Raw genomic sequence first — 14,081 nt, 5'->3', positions numbered from 1 at the left:
AGCGCTGATCCGGCGCATACCCGGCGGAGGCGGCACAGGGCGGTATTTACCGGGCGGTAGTGTGCGCTTCGAATCGGTCCCAGCGCGGAGGCGCCGCCGTCTTGGACCGCCGCGTTCAAAAGTTGCAAGACCGGTGGGCTGTGACGTGCTGGTCACGAGTTTCCTAGGTTGCTAGCTGCGGGGCTCAAGTCTGATAAGTGGGCATCGCCGTGAACCCTGCAAACGACGGCACCTCCGTTTGTGTGGCACCTGGGGGCGACTAGATCGCCAATGGCTGATTCATGACCTCTGTCATCCGGCACATCTCTTCCACCGAATGCCTCTCACAGAGACAACAACATCGTTCACAGGTCCATTCGTGGGATTGCCGCAAAGCCAACTATGCAGAGCTACACGTTGCATACTTTCCGGGCCGCAGAACGATGCATAAGAGGCCCCAAGGAAAGCCACGACTCGTCAATGTTGTATAACACCCAGTTCTTGATCGTATAACGGTTAGTATGCTCGCTTGTCATTACAACTCGCGGGAGATCGGAGTTCGATTCTCCGTCAGGAAGTTTCTGAAGCTTGCGCAAGCGAAGGTTCTCTTTTGGCCTTTCCAAGAGGTGCAGGGAACGCTTAACACCAGGAGAAGGTTATGGGCTCGCTCGCTTTGGGATGTTTTTCCTCACGCCAGTTGTGCCAGAACAGAGTCTTCTTTGCCGATATGTCTGGTCCCTGCTGAACCACGAGCTCCTCAATTCGGGCCACCCACTACGATGTCCGACTTGCAATTTTCGGACATTTTCCCGACTTTTTCCACCCACCTCGTCGGTCAGTCCCACCTCTCCCAACATCTCCTGACTCCCCTGTGTCATCCCCAATGCCCAGAGTGATGACCTGGACCCATAGCGAGCGTCCAGGAAGCCAAAAATGACGTTTGACGGGGTCGAACCGCCGACCTTGTGCGCAACTCTTCAACCGTCTCCAAGAGGAGGTAGGCTGCTAGTGTTAAGCACACGCTCTAACCAACTGAGCTAAATCGCCTGTGTTGTTTAGCATCTCTGCGTGGATAAGGAGGAGAACATGGAGACGGAGAAGGAATGAACGCGCCGCAGAGCCAGGCGGTTCTGGAAGACCGGTTCGTGACATGGCCAGCACATTTCGTGGCACACATACATGCTCAATGCATACACTCATCTAGGACATGTCGAATCCCGCGCCACTCGTAATAGCCTGCAACAGTTTCGTCCTGAGCAGCTTTTCGTCCTTGTAATCGGGCAGCTTGAGCAAGTTGGCACAGCTGCTTGCAGTCGGGAGACGTTCCGTGTCCGCGCCGGAATTGCGGATCGCAAAACCGGGGTTGAGGTGCTTGAATCCCAAAAGCGGTGGGCGCGAGCAACTGGTGACGAAACGGAGCAAGGCGCGCTGCTGTTCCTGCGTAAACGTAGAGACGACGCGCCAGAAGAGTTGCGGCGTGTATCCGCTCTCAAAGCCGGTGACGTTGGTGTGTTCGCGCAGGTCGACGAGGTCGATGGGCGTCTCCTCGCCACCGAGAAGCTGGGCGAGCTCCGTCTGGTCAAACATGCGCAGCCACTTGGGGTCAATCAGGTCAGACAGGCCGGCAAAGAACGAGCGGGACTGCAGGGAAAATTGCTTGTCGAGCTTGTAGCGGCACACAAGCTGGATGTACTCGTGTCGGTTGTCAGCCGTGACGGCAATGTCGGAACCACCGGGGACCAGGTCGACGGAGCGGGCCACGCCAAAGTCTTCTTCAGTGACGGTAAAGTTGAGGGACAGCTCCTCGGGCTCGGGGTAATTCTTCAGCAGGATGAGACCGCGATACAGGTCGCGATCGAGTGACGCGAGGTCGTCAAGGTAGGACTGGCGGCCCAGCCATTTTGCCAAGAAGAATCCTGCAAACGACACGTCGACGAGGATATCCTCATACAGTGCCTTGCCCAGCACTCTTCCGATAAATCCGTACCACGCGAGCTGGTGCGGCTCCGTGGCATACTGGTGCGGGTTGGGGTACAGCTCGTTGTTGTAATTGGTGAGCCACAGGCCGCGCTCCGTGTCAAACGCCTCCTTGTTCAAGCTGGTAAGGAACTCTTTGAACAGGCCACCGCCGTCGATACCAGCTTCCTCTTGTCCCCATTGGTCGACAAACGTAATCTCGATCGTTCCCTTGAGTAACGGGCCAACGTCGTTGAGCTGGCGGAAGCCATCGTGTGCGAGGTCGGACCGACGGATCGTTGCGCGGTGACGCACATGCCGTGGGTCGTAGCGGCTGGTGATACCGAGACGTTCCCTGTCAGCCTTGATAAACTGGCGGAACACCTCGAGACGCGTCTGGAAGGGCACCGCCATGGGAAGGTTGTTGAGCAGACCGAGGCGTGGGGAGATGTAGGCAATCTGCCGACGGGTGGTGTACCGCGCGCCCCACTGCGGCTGGGGGTTCTCGTGGCCTGGTTCCACGGCGTCAAACTCGGCCGCCTCAAACTTGACAGCCTCGATAAAGCCCTTGGGGTCTGCCTGCAGAGTCTGCATGATCCAGAACTCGTCGGCAGCAAACTTGCGTCGCGCGTTGCGTTCAGACAAGCGGGTCACGCCGCGAGTAAACAGCGAGCGTTGTTCCTCAGTACCGATCGCGGTGGTGCCAGGCCCCACACCGTGCATGTATCCCCAGTAAGCGAGATCACGCCAGATGGAGCTGAGGTCGAGGACCTCGTCGATGCTCAGGGGGTTGACTTGAGGGGCGAAGAACTCGTCGTCGGGTGTCAACAGGAGGTAGTGACAGTAGAGCTGCGAGAGGAGGACGAGAGCGGGTTTGCTAGGGTCTGGCGTCAGTTAACCGTGTCCAGAGTTTGGCAACTCACTCTTCGAGAACGAATCCCATGCCTCACGGCCGCTAGACCAGCGACCACGGACACCCTCACGCCAAAGTAACTTGAGGAGGGCGCGTCCCCGCTTGCCCTCCATAACGGAGTCAAGGGTGCCTTCCCACCGAGGCGAGCCGCGGAACGCGTGGAGGATGCCGAGGACAAACGCCGAGTAGTCCTGGAGGAGCGAGGGAGGGCCATTGACCACAAACCCTGCCAGAGTCGACAAGTGTGCAGGTGCAGCGAGGAGGAGGAGCTTGGTGCTGACGTTGGGCGGAATGTCGACAGCGGGAGCCAGAGCTCTGCGGGGCGCTTCGTCGTCACTGTCAATTGGCGGCAGCTCTTCCGTGGGTTTGCGGTTCTCCGCCCAACGTCCCCATCCTTCGCCGAGGCCGCCCAGGACAATGCCGACAACACGTATCCAATCTGCCGCACCCCTAGCGCCGTGGCGAGCGAGCATGCCGCCCGTGATTCCAAAGGTGGCCAGGTTGGCGAGGAAGGCTGCGCGGCCGAGGTCCGAGTTCAGGCTTCCCTGTGATAATAATGCGGGGTTGCCACCTGCGGCTGGGAGGAGAACTGAGAAAAGAGGCAGAGTCGACGAAAGGTGGGTAAGGGAGGCAAGGGGGATGGAGGTGAGGAGCGCCGGGATGGCCAGGAGCTGCAGGAGCGGTTGGACCATTGGCGAGGTGGCCGTCGCTGGCGAGAGGGCTAGCGGGGCCACAATGAGTCGAACAACGGGGACGAGAAGGGGGTTCTTCTTCTTTGGCGGCTGGCATGTCAGCAGAGGGAGTAGTGCAGGCTACGTACGCTGGCGGCCACGAGAATCTGTAGGGTAGTGTCCAGCGTCTCAACCCAGCGCTGTTGAGCGAGGACGTTGACAAAGTCGGCACGGTCAGCCGGAGTAAGCGATACATATGCGCTCGGGGAGAGCATTGCCTCGAGCGAGGTCAACAGGCGTGCAGCCAGAGCCGTTCTAATGTCAGCTTGCGAGGCCACGGGCAGAAGCTCACCTTGGTGCTCCGCTGACAAAGCGCAGTATGCGGGCCATAACCAGTGGCAGCACAGCTAGATATCCTGGAGACTGGAACGACGTGGCAAACATTGGTGTCCCAGACACTGGGGTCAGCTTCAGCCGTACTGTCTGTAGCTCACCATCGACGACAGCAGCGGCACACCACTGATCAAGCACTTGTCCGACCCGCTCGCGCTGCCCTCCGGTCGACAGGAGCAGCAGGAGACTCCTGGCACCCTTCTCAACACTTGTCACTTGTCCGCTTTCCAGGCTTTGCAAGATTTGCTCATGAGTCTGAGCGGCCGACTGCCGTCCACGCCAGACGCGCTGGATAGTTGTTGCGGCGTGTTCGCGGGCCCGGAGTTCCTCTCTCGCCTGTCGTTGGGCTCTGATCGAGGTGAGGAGGGCCGAGGAGGAGGACGCGGAGGCAGTGGAGAGGTTTACTGGCGCATGGCGGCCACTGCCGTCCGGGTTCCACATGCTGAACAATGGAGGAGAGGAAAACGAATGGGGTATGTTTTGTGTAGTACAGACGAAGGAGAGACGATGTGGTGGTGGGGGTTACGTCAGTTATCTGGGTGCCAGATGGCCAGACAACGCACCCAGGCGGTGGCGACGGGCGGCGATTTCCGAATTTGCTTCCGTCAGAACATCCCACACGCCATCGTCCATCATCCATCATCCTTTGCTTGCCATCAGACATCCAACACGCATCCTCTGGCCTCTGCAGACCTCCAAGACCTCCCACACGAGGCCAAAAATGACGTTTGACGGGGTCGAACCGCCGACCTTGTGCGCAACGCTGCAACGCTCTCCAAGGAGGGGCTGCCAGTGTTAAGCACACGCTCTAACCAACTGAGCTAAATCGCCGTTGACGTTCGTTTCGCTTCCGATAACAGTGCTATCGCTTCGCTATCTGGATGCGTGGGCGTGTCTCAGAAACGCTGATGTGGAGCTGCAGAATGCGTACGACGTGTGGAAAGCCATGATACGGGTGCTGGGAAAAGGACTGGCCACGACGGGTGGAGCCAATTGACAGGGTGGGTTGAAGAGGGAAGGTGTATTCAAGTGCGCACTACTGTTGTGACGTCGGTGGACGGGCGGCAGGGTGGTGCACACTATCGATGACACGTCGAGCGCGGCTCGTCGTCGGCTGAGGTCGGCTTTTGTGGACACAAAGCGTGTGCGTGTGCGGTGACGTCGTTTTCTTGGGTGTAGCCAACAAGGTGTTTCCGGTCTCTCTCGGGAATGCAGTGCGTGTGGGGTGAGACACGGCCCACCCAGCAGACACATGTTGGATCCAAATCTAGTGGCCTAATCTTCTCACGCTCTTAATCCCCCGCGACATTTTGTGTTCAACTCTCCATTCAAGCATCCCACCCCACCTTCCCCCTCTTTATAGCAGTAGCACTTGCGCAGTTTATCTCTCGCTGCAATACCCCAGAACCCGAACCCGCCACGCGCTTTGCAACACCCCCCCTCGTGGCGCGCCTCGCCAGAATACAGCGAGAGAGAGAGAAACGCGAACACGACCAACCCCCTTCTTCCTGCGTCAGGCACGGCACCTTCCCCCCCCCCTCTCGACCACTGTTTCGACCGCAACGGTCCACCCCCCCGATCTGTCGTCCGACCTACCTGGGAAACTTGTCTTGTCCCATTGTCTCTTTGTCTCTCTGTCTCTTTCTCTTTCATAATACCAACGCTCATACCTGTAATCGCCTATCCTTCGTCCGCTGTTGTACATCACCACACACATGACGGCCACCAGTCCTGAGCCCCCCGCCTCACCGCCCATGACGTACAACGCCTTGGCGCCTAGTGAGCAGGCCACCGCCTTGCCCAGCGGACAGGCCACCCCACTCGCTCTCCCAGGCCTCGCCCTCCAGCCGCCGCTCAGCCGTCGTGGTACTGGCCCAGGCATCATTGTTGTTCTCCCACCCAAGCTCAGTCTTCGCCCCCACGCAAAGCTCGGCCTCCGTCCTCCGCTCGACCCAGACCCTGTCCTCAAGTGGGCCGAGGAGGGGTTCAACGTCGTTGGCGCCCAGCTCGGAGCCAACACGGACGTTTCCGAAGCCCTCGCAGTGGCTCTTGCCGCCCTCGAGGAGTGTCCCTCTGTCGACGCGGTGGGCAAATATGGCGTCCTGGGTGAGTGCCCCCTTTGCATATGACGCAGCTCCCTCCCCTTTCCCTCTTGGTGCTCCGCTAACCCCACACGGCAGTGTACGACCCATCAGCGCTCGAAGCTGTTTTGGCTGGCATGGCGACGCAGCCGTCACTCGTGTGCCTCATCTCGCACGGTAGCGCCCCTTCATACGCGCCTGTTCCGGCCCTTGCGCATGTCCCGGGACGTATCGGCAGCGACAGCGACGATTCCAACGAGTCGCTTTGCAAAGTGTACGCGTACGAAGCTGATAGCGCGTACTTTGTGGTGCCCAGTGCGGGGCCCAAGGCCTACTCCCCGCTCGATGCCAGCATCGTACATACCCGCTCCCTCGTCTTTCTCCGAAACCACCTCGGGGGGCCGTACTTTGACCTGGAGAGCATATGGGACGAGCACACGTACTGCGAGTTTAGGGACCGCAGCGTCGCCAAAACAATGGCTACCATGGTGGTGAGTGCATTCAGGATAACGGGGCCTGGGGGAGAGACGGTGGCGGCCACCCGGCGCCGGGCGGGCGCCACCGGGTGACGTCCCGGGTGGACGCTCCGTCCACCGCTCCAACGCGAGATCGGCGATTGGCGCCGGTGTCCCCGACTGACTGACCCCGCAGGCGGAGCCGTACGTCAACCACATCCCAACCATGACGGGCGGCATGGGCCGTGAGGCACTGACTGCGTTCTACCGTGACCACTTCATCTTCAGGTGAGTATGGGAGGGGACCTCGCTGCTACTTCATTTCCCGGCATAGCTGACGCTCAGCAACCCTGCGGACGCCGAACTCGTCGTCGTGTCCCGCACCATCGGAGCGGACCGCGTTGTCGAGGAATTTGTGTACAACTGCACACACGACCGGGTCATCGACTGGCTCCTGCCGGGCGTGCCTCCCAGTCGCAAAAAGCTCGAGATTCCCATGATGGCTGTTGTCAACATCCGCGGCGACAGACTGTACCACGAGCACATTTGGTGGTGAGTACCTACTCTTGGCTTGCACTGTGGGTCGTTGTGTCACTCGACCATATGTAATTCACGTCAGCTACTCGTTGTCTCTTTTGCCAAGCTGACAGACTCCCAGGGACCAAGCCTGTGCTCTCAAACAAGCAGGCTACCTGCCAGCCTACGTCCCGATAAACGGCGGCGAGGTCCTCCGCCTCCCAGTCGCGGGACCCGAGAGCGCCCACCTGCTCATGGACGAGACGAGTGGCGAGTCGAACGAGATGATGGGACCAGAGTGGGGTGTGCAGAAGCAGGGAAGCACGGGTGCGAATGGACCTGGGAGTGGGGCGAATGGGACGGGGAGCAGTGAGTAAAAGTGAAAGTCGGAGCAAACCAGAAAACAGGACGGCGAAACAAATGGCATGGCAGAAGAAGAAGGAAGGAGGAGGCATGGGCGAGTGGCCAAAAAGGAGAAGAGACGTTGAACGTTCGTATGTTGTGTGTGCATTGTGATTTATTGGTATTCTTTTTAGGTGGTATGTATGCCTGTGGCATTCTACGTGGACTTTATGTACGCCACGTCCCGTTGAGCCTGTGAGCGAGTTGGTGGAGATCATCGAGGTCATGTGCCACGGATCGACTCGTGTCGCCACTTTGGTGGTTTACGGCTCGAATTCGGCTTACTTTCCGCCCAATTTTCCCTTCACCTCGTACCATAGCATCCTCTTCTTCTTCCCAGCCTTTCCCTTCCCTCTGTTCCCTCTCACAATCCGAGAAATTGTCAAAAAAGAAGATCTGGCCGAAAGCGCCCACACACCACTTCTTAAAAACATCACAACACCGTTGGTGAAACGGTATCATGCGTCGTTGCCATCGACGCGGCAGGGGTTCGACTCCCTTACGGTGTATGCATAGCTTCTCAATCTCTCAACAGGATTGAGCCTCCTCTTTTGCTGATGGATGGAGTTGGAAGAAGAGTGGTCGAAAGGTGTGGTAGGGCGTCGAAATGCCGATCGGTTGATTTTGAATTTGCCGATTTTCGGTTTTTGCCATTTCCGTCGTCTTTAGCTTGCCATGCAACACCCAACTGCTGCGATGAAGTCGTTTTGAATCTCAGACCCAATATATCACCCTGCATGTGTTCGCGCTGTACACCTGGGTGGTTAACAGGTGTCATCGCGTCCAAGGTTGAAGAGAATACCGGCTTAGGGCGCGGGACACTGCCACTCCTCTGTGGATCGTCGCCGCCAAACCCAAGATCCAGCCTCAACCGACAGGGGTGTACGGTACGGTCAGCTACTCTGCCTTGAACATATACATGGTAGCTGGTCGGACATGGGTTGTCCCCAAACTAACTCTGGCGGTCTGGAAGATGACCTCCCTGTTGTCGTGAATCCATTGGACCGATCTGACCCAAGATGTACCCACAGTTTTGGGGACGTGTCCTGGTTCTGCCCGTAGATGCCCGTTGACACACCCAACTGTTTAGTGAACCCCTATAAACATATGGCCGCCTTCTACGCAGTGCTTTTGATGAGTAGGAAGCCTTGCCTCTTCTCCGGGTAGTGGCGATTTGGCGGGGTTTGGCCGTCACAGTAACTTGATCAGCTTGTAACATTCAATCCAGTCAAAGAGTGGGCAGTCAAGGCTGTGTGAGATCCAAGTAGTGCGGCCACCTGTAGAGAGTCCACGTACCACGCAACGCACGTCTTGTTCTAGGCCTTCGAGTTTACATGGCAGGCTGACTGTCAGGTCTCGCAGTGGTTCCAGATCGTTCCTGTGGCATATCCGTGGCATCATCCCTATCGGTTATCAGTTACCGTCCCAATCTCTCCTTTTTTCCATATCATTCCACAGTGCGCTGCCACCACTTCAGACAGCCTGGCCTATAGACTGAGCTGGTCGCCCACAGTACCACAGTCCCACAGTCCAGACAGTGGCTGTCACCTCACTGCCAGAGACCACTGATCCCATGAACCAGCAAGCGCTAATGAACTAAGCAGGGTAATGACGTCACGAGCGGCTAATGGTCGCGAACGGATCCTCGCTTCAACGGCAGACGTCTGCTTTGGGTCCTCCATCACTACCTGTCTCACCATCTGCATCTTGCTGTTGCTCTCTATTCTTTCAAGAACCGACACCCTCCTCGACAACGATAGCCGTCCAGAAGCCGACCTGTTCACAGCCCCACACTCCTCATATACGTCTGCCGACTACCCACCTCTCTGTTCATAACGTCTGCACAACACCATGTCCAGTTCCAACAGCTTGCAACCGAACCCTCCCCCCACTAATAGTGGAGCCTCCCCTGCGACCATGGAACGCAATAACGCTAATGACTGTACCCATGCCGCTTGTCCCAGTCGTGCTCTTGTTGACGAGGCCGGCGAGCCCATCTCGGGCATTCAAGTGAGCATCTCCTCTCATGTGGAGCACGCCGCAGCAAGGCTGACAATGATGTGTAGGAGTATGCCCTTATTGGTAACTTGAGGGTATGTTTAGTTGCTGGAAGTTTGCCCCTGGGGTGGAAACTCGTACGCTGATGGGTAGACTGCTGCCAGTGTAAGCCATACCGGGTCCATCGAGTCGTTTTGCGTCCCGTACTTCGACTCTCCGAGGTCAGTCTCAGTCATGACAGGCTACCAAGCGCCAAGCTGACGTTCACACCAGTGTCTTTGCCCGCATCGTCGACGCCAACAAGGGCGGTCACTTTGTCATCAAGCCCAAGGCCGCTTTCAAGCCCAAACAGTACTATGCGCCCAACTCCAACTTGCTCATCACAAAGTTCCTAAGCGAAAACACGGTGGGATCAGTCACAGACTTGCTCGTACCAAAGGGAGCCAACATGAGTGGTCACCAGGACCGGGGACCCCTGCCTTGGCTCATCCGCAGAGTGGAGAGCCTCCACGGGACAGTGGACTTTCGGATGGAGTGCGCGCCTGCATTCAATTACTGTCGCGACCCACACGTTGCCGAGGTGAGTCGTGTGCTGCACGTACAGCTGGCGGGCTGGGTAAACCTTAGTCCAGCGCACACCGCCATACCCATAAGTATACCGTTCTGACTTGCCCAGATCGTCCACGACGACTCGGCCAGTCAAGTGTCAATGAACAAGAAGAAAGGTCTATTCAAATCTCCCGACCTCGACATGGACCTCCGGTGGCTCGTCTCGTCCGAGAAGGATGCCGACGTTGAGGACCCCGAAATCCAAGTGCACGTGGAGACACTGGCCAAGCGTGATCTCTTGGGGCCGTCTCTCACATCCGAATTCACACTCAAGGAAGGCCAAATCATCTACTTCATTCTCAGACAGGTACCCCAAGCCGCGCCCATGTCCGAGGAGCAGTGCCTCGCAAGTGAGGAAACCCTCCAAAAGGCGCAAGAAGCTGGCATCCCAGTTGACAATTTGCGCATGGCTGCTGCATATCTCCTCCGTCCGGACGACAACCCCATTGTGACGCCTGACTTTGTCCAAGGGCTCATCCGCGATACACACATCTTTTGGCAAAAGTGGATCTCCAAGTCAAAGTACAGGGGACGCTGGCGTGAGGCAGTCCGCCGGTCTGCTCTAGTTTTGAAGATGCTCGTGTTTGAAGAGACGGGAGCCATTGTTGCTGCCCCGACATTCTCGTTGCCAGAGTACATTGGCGGCACGCGCAACTGGGACTACAGGTTCACCTGGGTCCGGGACACGAGTTTTACCATTTACGCGCTCATCCGACTGGGGTTCACGGACGAGGCAAAGGCGTATGTCGACTTCATCCTCGCCCGCCTCAAGGACCGCAACTCGGACGGCAGTCTGCAAATGTACGTTATGAAAGCTGCCCGAAGCATCGACTAACGTTCCAGTGTGTACACGATCCACGGCAGCAAGGAACTGCCCGAGATGGAGCTCACTCACCTCGCCGGCCATAAGGGCTCCAAACCCGTCCGCATCGGCAACGGTGCGGCCGATCACATTCAACTTGTGAGTTGTGCGGCTCTTCTACGCCTGCTAACTCGCAGGACATCTACGGTGAACTCCTCGACTGCATCTACCTCGCCCAAAAGTACTCTGCCCCCTTGGCCTGGGAATCGTGGGTTGCTGTGCGCCAAGTTGTCGACTTTGTGGTCACCCAAGTCAACGAGCCCGACCTCAGTATCTGGGAGGTGCGCGGCGCCAAGAAGAACTACACCTACTCCAAAATCATGATGTGGGTCGCCCTTGACCGCGGCCTTCGTCTTGCCGAGAAGAGATGCTTGCCCTGCCCGAACCGCAACAAGTGGCTGGAGACTAGGGACACGCTGTATGAGACGATCCAGAATGAGGCTTGGAAGTGAGTTTACATTAACCGTGAGTGTCTGACAGGATACAGTCCCGTGGGCAAGTTCTTTGGCCAATCGTACGAAGACAAGGATGTCCTCGACTCGGCCGTCTGTGAGTTAGGTCTATCGTGGGAGACACTCAACTTACATACCCAGTGGTGATGCCTCTCGTATTCTTCATCTCCGCCGCCGACCCGCGGTTCGTGCAGACCGTGGACCAGATCCTCAAGACGTGAGTTGGGCCAATAACACCCATGGAAGAATGTCAACTTACACCTGGCAGTCCGGAGAAGGGCGGTCTGACCATCAACTCGTCCATCTTCCGCTACGACGTGCACAAGACTGACGATGGTGTGGGAGGCGAGGAGGGCGCCTTTTCCCTGTGTACCCTCTGGGGCGTGGAGGCACTCACGAGGGTGGGCGTGTACAACAGGAAGTATCTGGACAAAGCGTAAGTGGAAGAGGCAGACGTCATTGGCTGGGCAACCGCTACGTTGGCCATCAGCCAACCACACCTCCATCGTCAGGTCGCTGGTCGCTGACTCGCAGCGTGTTCATGTTCATCGAGTTCCTCGGGTATGGGAACCACGTCTCGCTCTACTCTGAGGAGATCAGTAGCGGTGGCGAGGGGCTGGGCAATACCCCGCAAGCGTTCAGTCACGTCACGCTCATCTCAGCCGCATTCAACCTTGACCGTGCGCTTGGATGAGAAGTGGAATGTGATGGCACCGACCCGGCGGACATGTGCGTAGGCTCAGAAGAAAGAAAAGGCGACACGAAGAAGAAAACCAAAGGGGGGGGGGGGGGGGGGGGGGGTATAACTAGCAAAGCAAAATGAAAGGTCTTGCGTATCGATGCTTGCATGGGAGCTTTGTCGTGGCCGTCGTGGCCAGAAAGCTGCTTATCAGAAGGCCAAGGATTGTTGTTGCGAATGGGGTGATGACGTCAACAAATCACACCGATCAGTCGTGTTCGCATGTTCTCGCACTCATCGTCTGATCGTCTGGGACAAGATGCATGCACCCATTGTCTCAACTACTCTCCTTTTCTTCTCAAGCGTCCACATCACTCACACTCCACCCGGTGCCATGCTCGCTGCCAGCGGCAGCAGCAGCCATTCGGTGAGTGTGTCAAATCTCGCGCCGAGCCTCCCGACTCGGCAAGCAACCCCCCCACTCAGGGCATTGAAAGGCTGATACGGCGATTCGCCACCCAAGCCCCATCTCGTCATGCTCCCCGGCAGCAGCGACAACAGCGACCTGACGTCGCTCTCTTACTCTTTCTCTTCCTCTAACAACTCCAACCCATACTCTCACTTTCATCACTACTCTTATTCAGAATCCAGTGCCCCGTCGCCGCCGCCATCGATGGACACGCTCGAGCTCGCCCCAGGAAAGGGGCTGGGCCTGTTTCGGCTCGGAGACACACTCTGGCACGTCCTCGATACCATGCGCGCAAGGAAGGATGATGTTCCCAAACTGGAGGTATCATGGGATCCCAAGGTGCGTTGATAGTTGCCCACGCCTTTCAACATGGCACGCGCTGACGCGCCGACAGAACGCGCCAAAGTCCGCTGTCACGGTGCACGCCGGCGCAGTGACCCTCCTTTTCCCGTCATCGCGCGAACAGCGTCTCTCACTCATCCACGTCGCCCTTGACACCTCGTCCCCGCTCAGCATCACATATGAAGGTGTCGTCCTCGCGAGCCGCTCGCATCCACTTACACGGTCCGGTGTCGCGCGGGCCCTGGGGCCGACATACGCCGCTGATGGTGCACAGCGCCTCGCGTACCCTGGAGTGACGTTTGAACTCAGCGGTAGCGGACGCGAAGACGCCGTGGTGTCCTTGAGCGTTGCACCGAGGGAGGAGGGGGTGCTGCCTTCCATTGAGCCGTTGTTGAAGTGTACCATCCAGGTGGGTATTGTGCACGATTGTTCACGCATCCCTTGCTAACCCAACCAGCCGGGGCGCGGCGCCACCTTGTCCCTCCCGCACGACGTTGAGATTGTGCTCCAAGAAACGACAGCGCAAGACCTGCTCCTTGACCTGGGCACACCGTTGCGCAAATACTGGAAAGAGGACGACCGCCTCGATCGCGTTTGGGGAGCGGAGCGGAATGGCGGGGACGCGCAGGCCAACGCCTGCTTCTGGAACTACTTCCAGCACGGGCTCGACTTGCTCGTCGTGGACGGCGTGGTGACCAAGATCATTGCGCACTCCAACATTGTAAGCGAGATACAACAACTGCAGCTGACGCTATCTAGCCTGGTACACCAGAGTTCCAGCAATATGCCCGCTGCCCGTGGATCCTGCCTACCGACGCGGGCGAGCTCGACTTCACCTCCCCCCTCTCAGCCTTCCGGTCGCAGCTCCCTTCGTCCTCGGACAGCAAAGCCACGGGAGTGGGGAGCAACGCGCACAATAGCCACCTCGCTCCCGACATGCAGCGCACCGAGTCCCGTCAGTCCCACTCCAGCAACGGCGGCGGAGCCGGAAAGAAGAAGCACAAGAACAGGGGCTCGCCGGATCCGGGTTCTCGACCGGGCACGCCCGTGACAGACATGCAAAGTCGCGACAGCTCTAGGGACGGAGCAGGCCGCGAGCCTGTCCCAGCTGACGCAATGGTGCTGGACCGGTCGGTGGAGGGGGGACTGGACGGCGTGTTGGGCATGTCCCGCAGCCAGCTCGTTGGGTTTGACGGCTTGGTCGTGGAGGTGGATGAGCAGAGCAAGGGCATCTGTTCTGTGCAGGTGTGGCGTGATCCCGTGTAAGGCGGTAACCGAGTAGAAGGTGCTCGCATTGTTTGTCT

The 14,081-nt window shown here is 58.1% G+C and overlaps 3 protein-coding genes and 3 non-coding genes across 6 annotated transcripts; 3 read left to right on the top strand and 3 right to left on the bottom strand.

Moving 5' to 3' along the window:
- The first annotated feature begins 477 nt into the window (after positions 1 to 477).
- EHS24_004764 lies at positions 478 to 557 on the top strand. Its single transcript has one exon. It is a non-coding gene; the product is annotated as a tRNA-Asp (tRNA).
- Positions 558 to 913: 356 nt separating this feature from the next.
- Positions 914 to 1,026, bottom strand: EHS24_004763. The gene has a single exon. It is a non-coding gene; the product is annotated as a tRNA-Val (tRNA).
- Positions 1,027 to 1,179: 153 nt separating this feature from the next.
- On the bottom strand, positions 1,180 to 4,353 carry EHS24_004762 (uncharacterized protein; the record flags this gene model as incomplete). The annotated part of the gene is made up of 5 exons (XM_028620317.1): positions 1,180 to 2,819; positions 2,859 to 3,630; positions 3,669 to 3,834; positions 3,872 to 3,977; positions 4,014 to 4,353. The coding sequence occupies 5 exons, from the start codon at positions 4,351 to 4,353 to the stop codon at positions 1,180 to 1,182; spliced, it is 3,024 nt and encodes a 1,007-aa protein (XP_028479289.1).
- A 281-nt stretch (positions 4,354 to 4,634) lies between these two features.
- Positions 4,635 to 4,743, bottom strand: EHS24_004761. The gene has a single exon. It is a non-coding gene; the product is annotated as a tRNA-Val (tRNA).
- An 884-nt stretch (positions 4,744 to 5,627) lies between these two features.
- On the top strand, positions 5,628 to 11,981 carry EHS24_004760 (uncharacterized protein; the record flags this gene model as incomplete). Its single annotated transcript, XM_028620316.1, has 16 exons — positions 5,628 to 6,018; positions 6,093 to 6,484; positions 6,645 to 6,736; positions 6,794 to 7,000; positions 7,107 to 7,262; positions 9,331 to 9,376; positions 9,433 to 9,459; positions 9,518 to 9,585; positions 9,638 to 9,944; positions 10,041 to 10,774; positions 10,817 to 10,934; positions 10,973 to 11,283; positions 11,323 to 11,384; positions 11,429 to 11,504; positions 11,556 to 11,723; positions 11,822 to 11,981. 16 exons carry the CDS (start codon positions 5,628 to 5,630, stop codon positions 11,979 to 11,981), a joined length of 3,315 nt encoding a protein of 1,104 aa, XP_028479288.1.
- Positions 11,982 to 12,501: 520 nt separating this feature from the next.
- Positions 12,502 to 14,043, top strand: EHS24_004759 (uncharacterized protein; the record flags this gene model as incomplete). Its single annotated transcript, XM_028620315.1, has 4 exons — positions 12,502 to 12,774; positions 12,830 to 13,186; positions 13,235 to 13,498; positions 13,537 to 14,043. The coding sequence occupies 4 exons, from the start codon at positions 12,502 to 12,504 to the stop codon at positions 14,041 to 14,043; spliced, it is 1,401 nt and encodes a 466-aa protein (XP_028479287.1).
- Between the last annotated feature and the right edge of the window lie 38 nt (positions 14,044 to 14,081).

Source organism: Apiotrichum porosum (assembly GCF_003942205.1).
Source record: "Apiotrichum porosum strain DSM 27194 chromosome Unknown scaffold_2, whole genome shotgun sequence".
NCBI classification, from domain to species: Eukaryota; Fungi; Basidiomycota; class Tremellomycetes; order Trichosporonales; family Trichosporonaceae; genus Apiotrichum; species Apiotrichum porosum.
The sequence above is the reverse complement of the archived record's forward strand: the minus strand, read 5'-3'. Positions and strand labels throughout refer to the sequence as shown.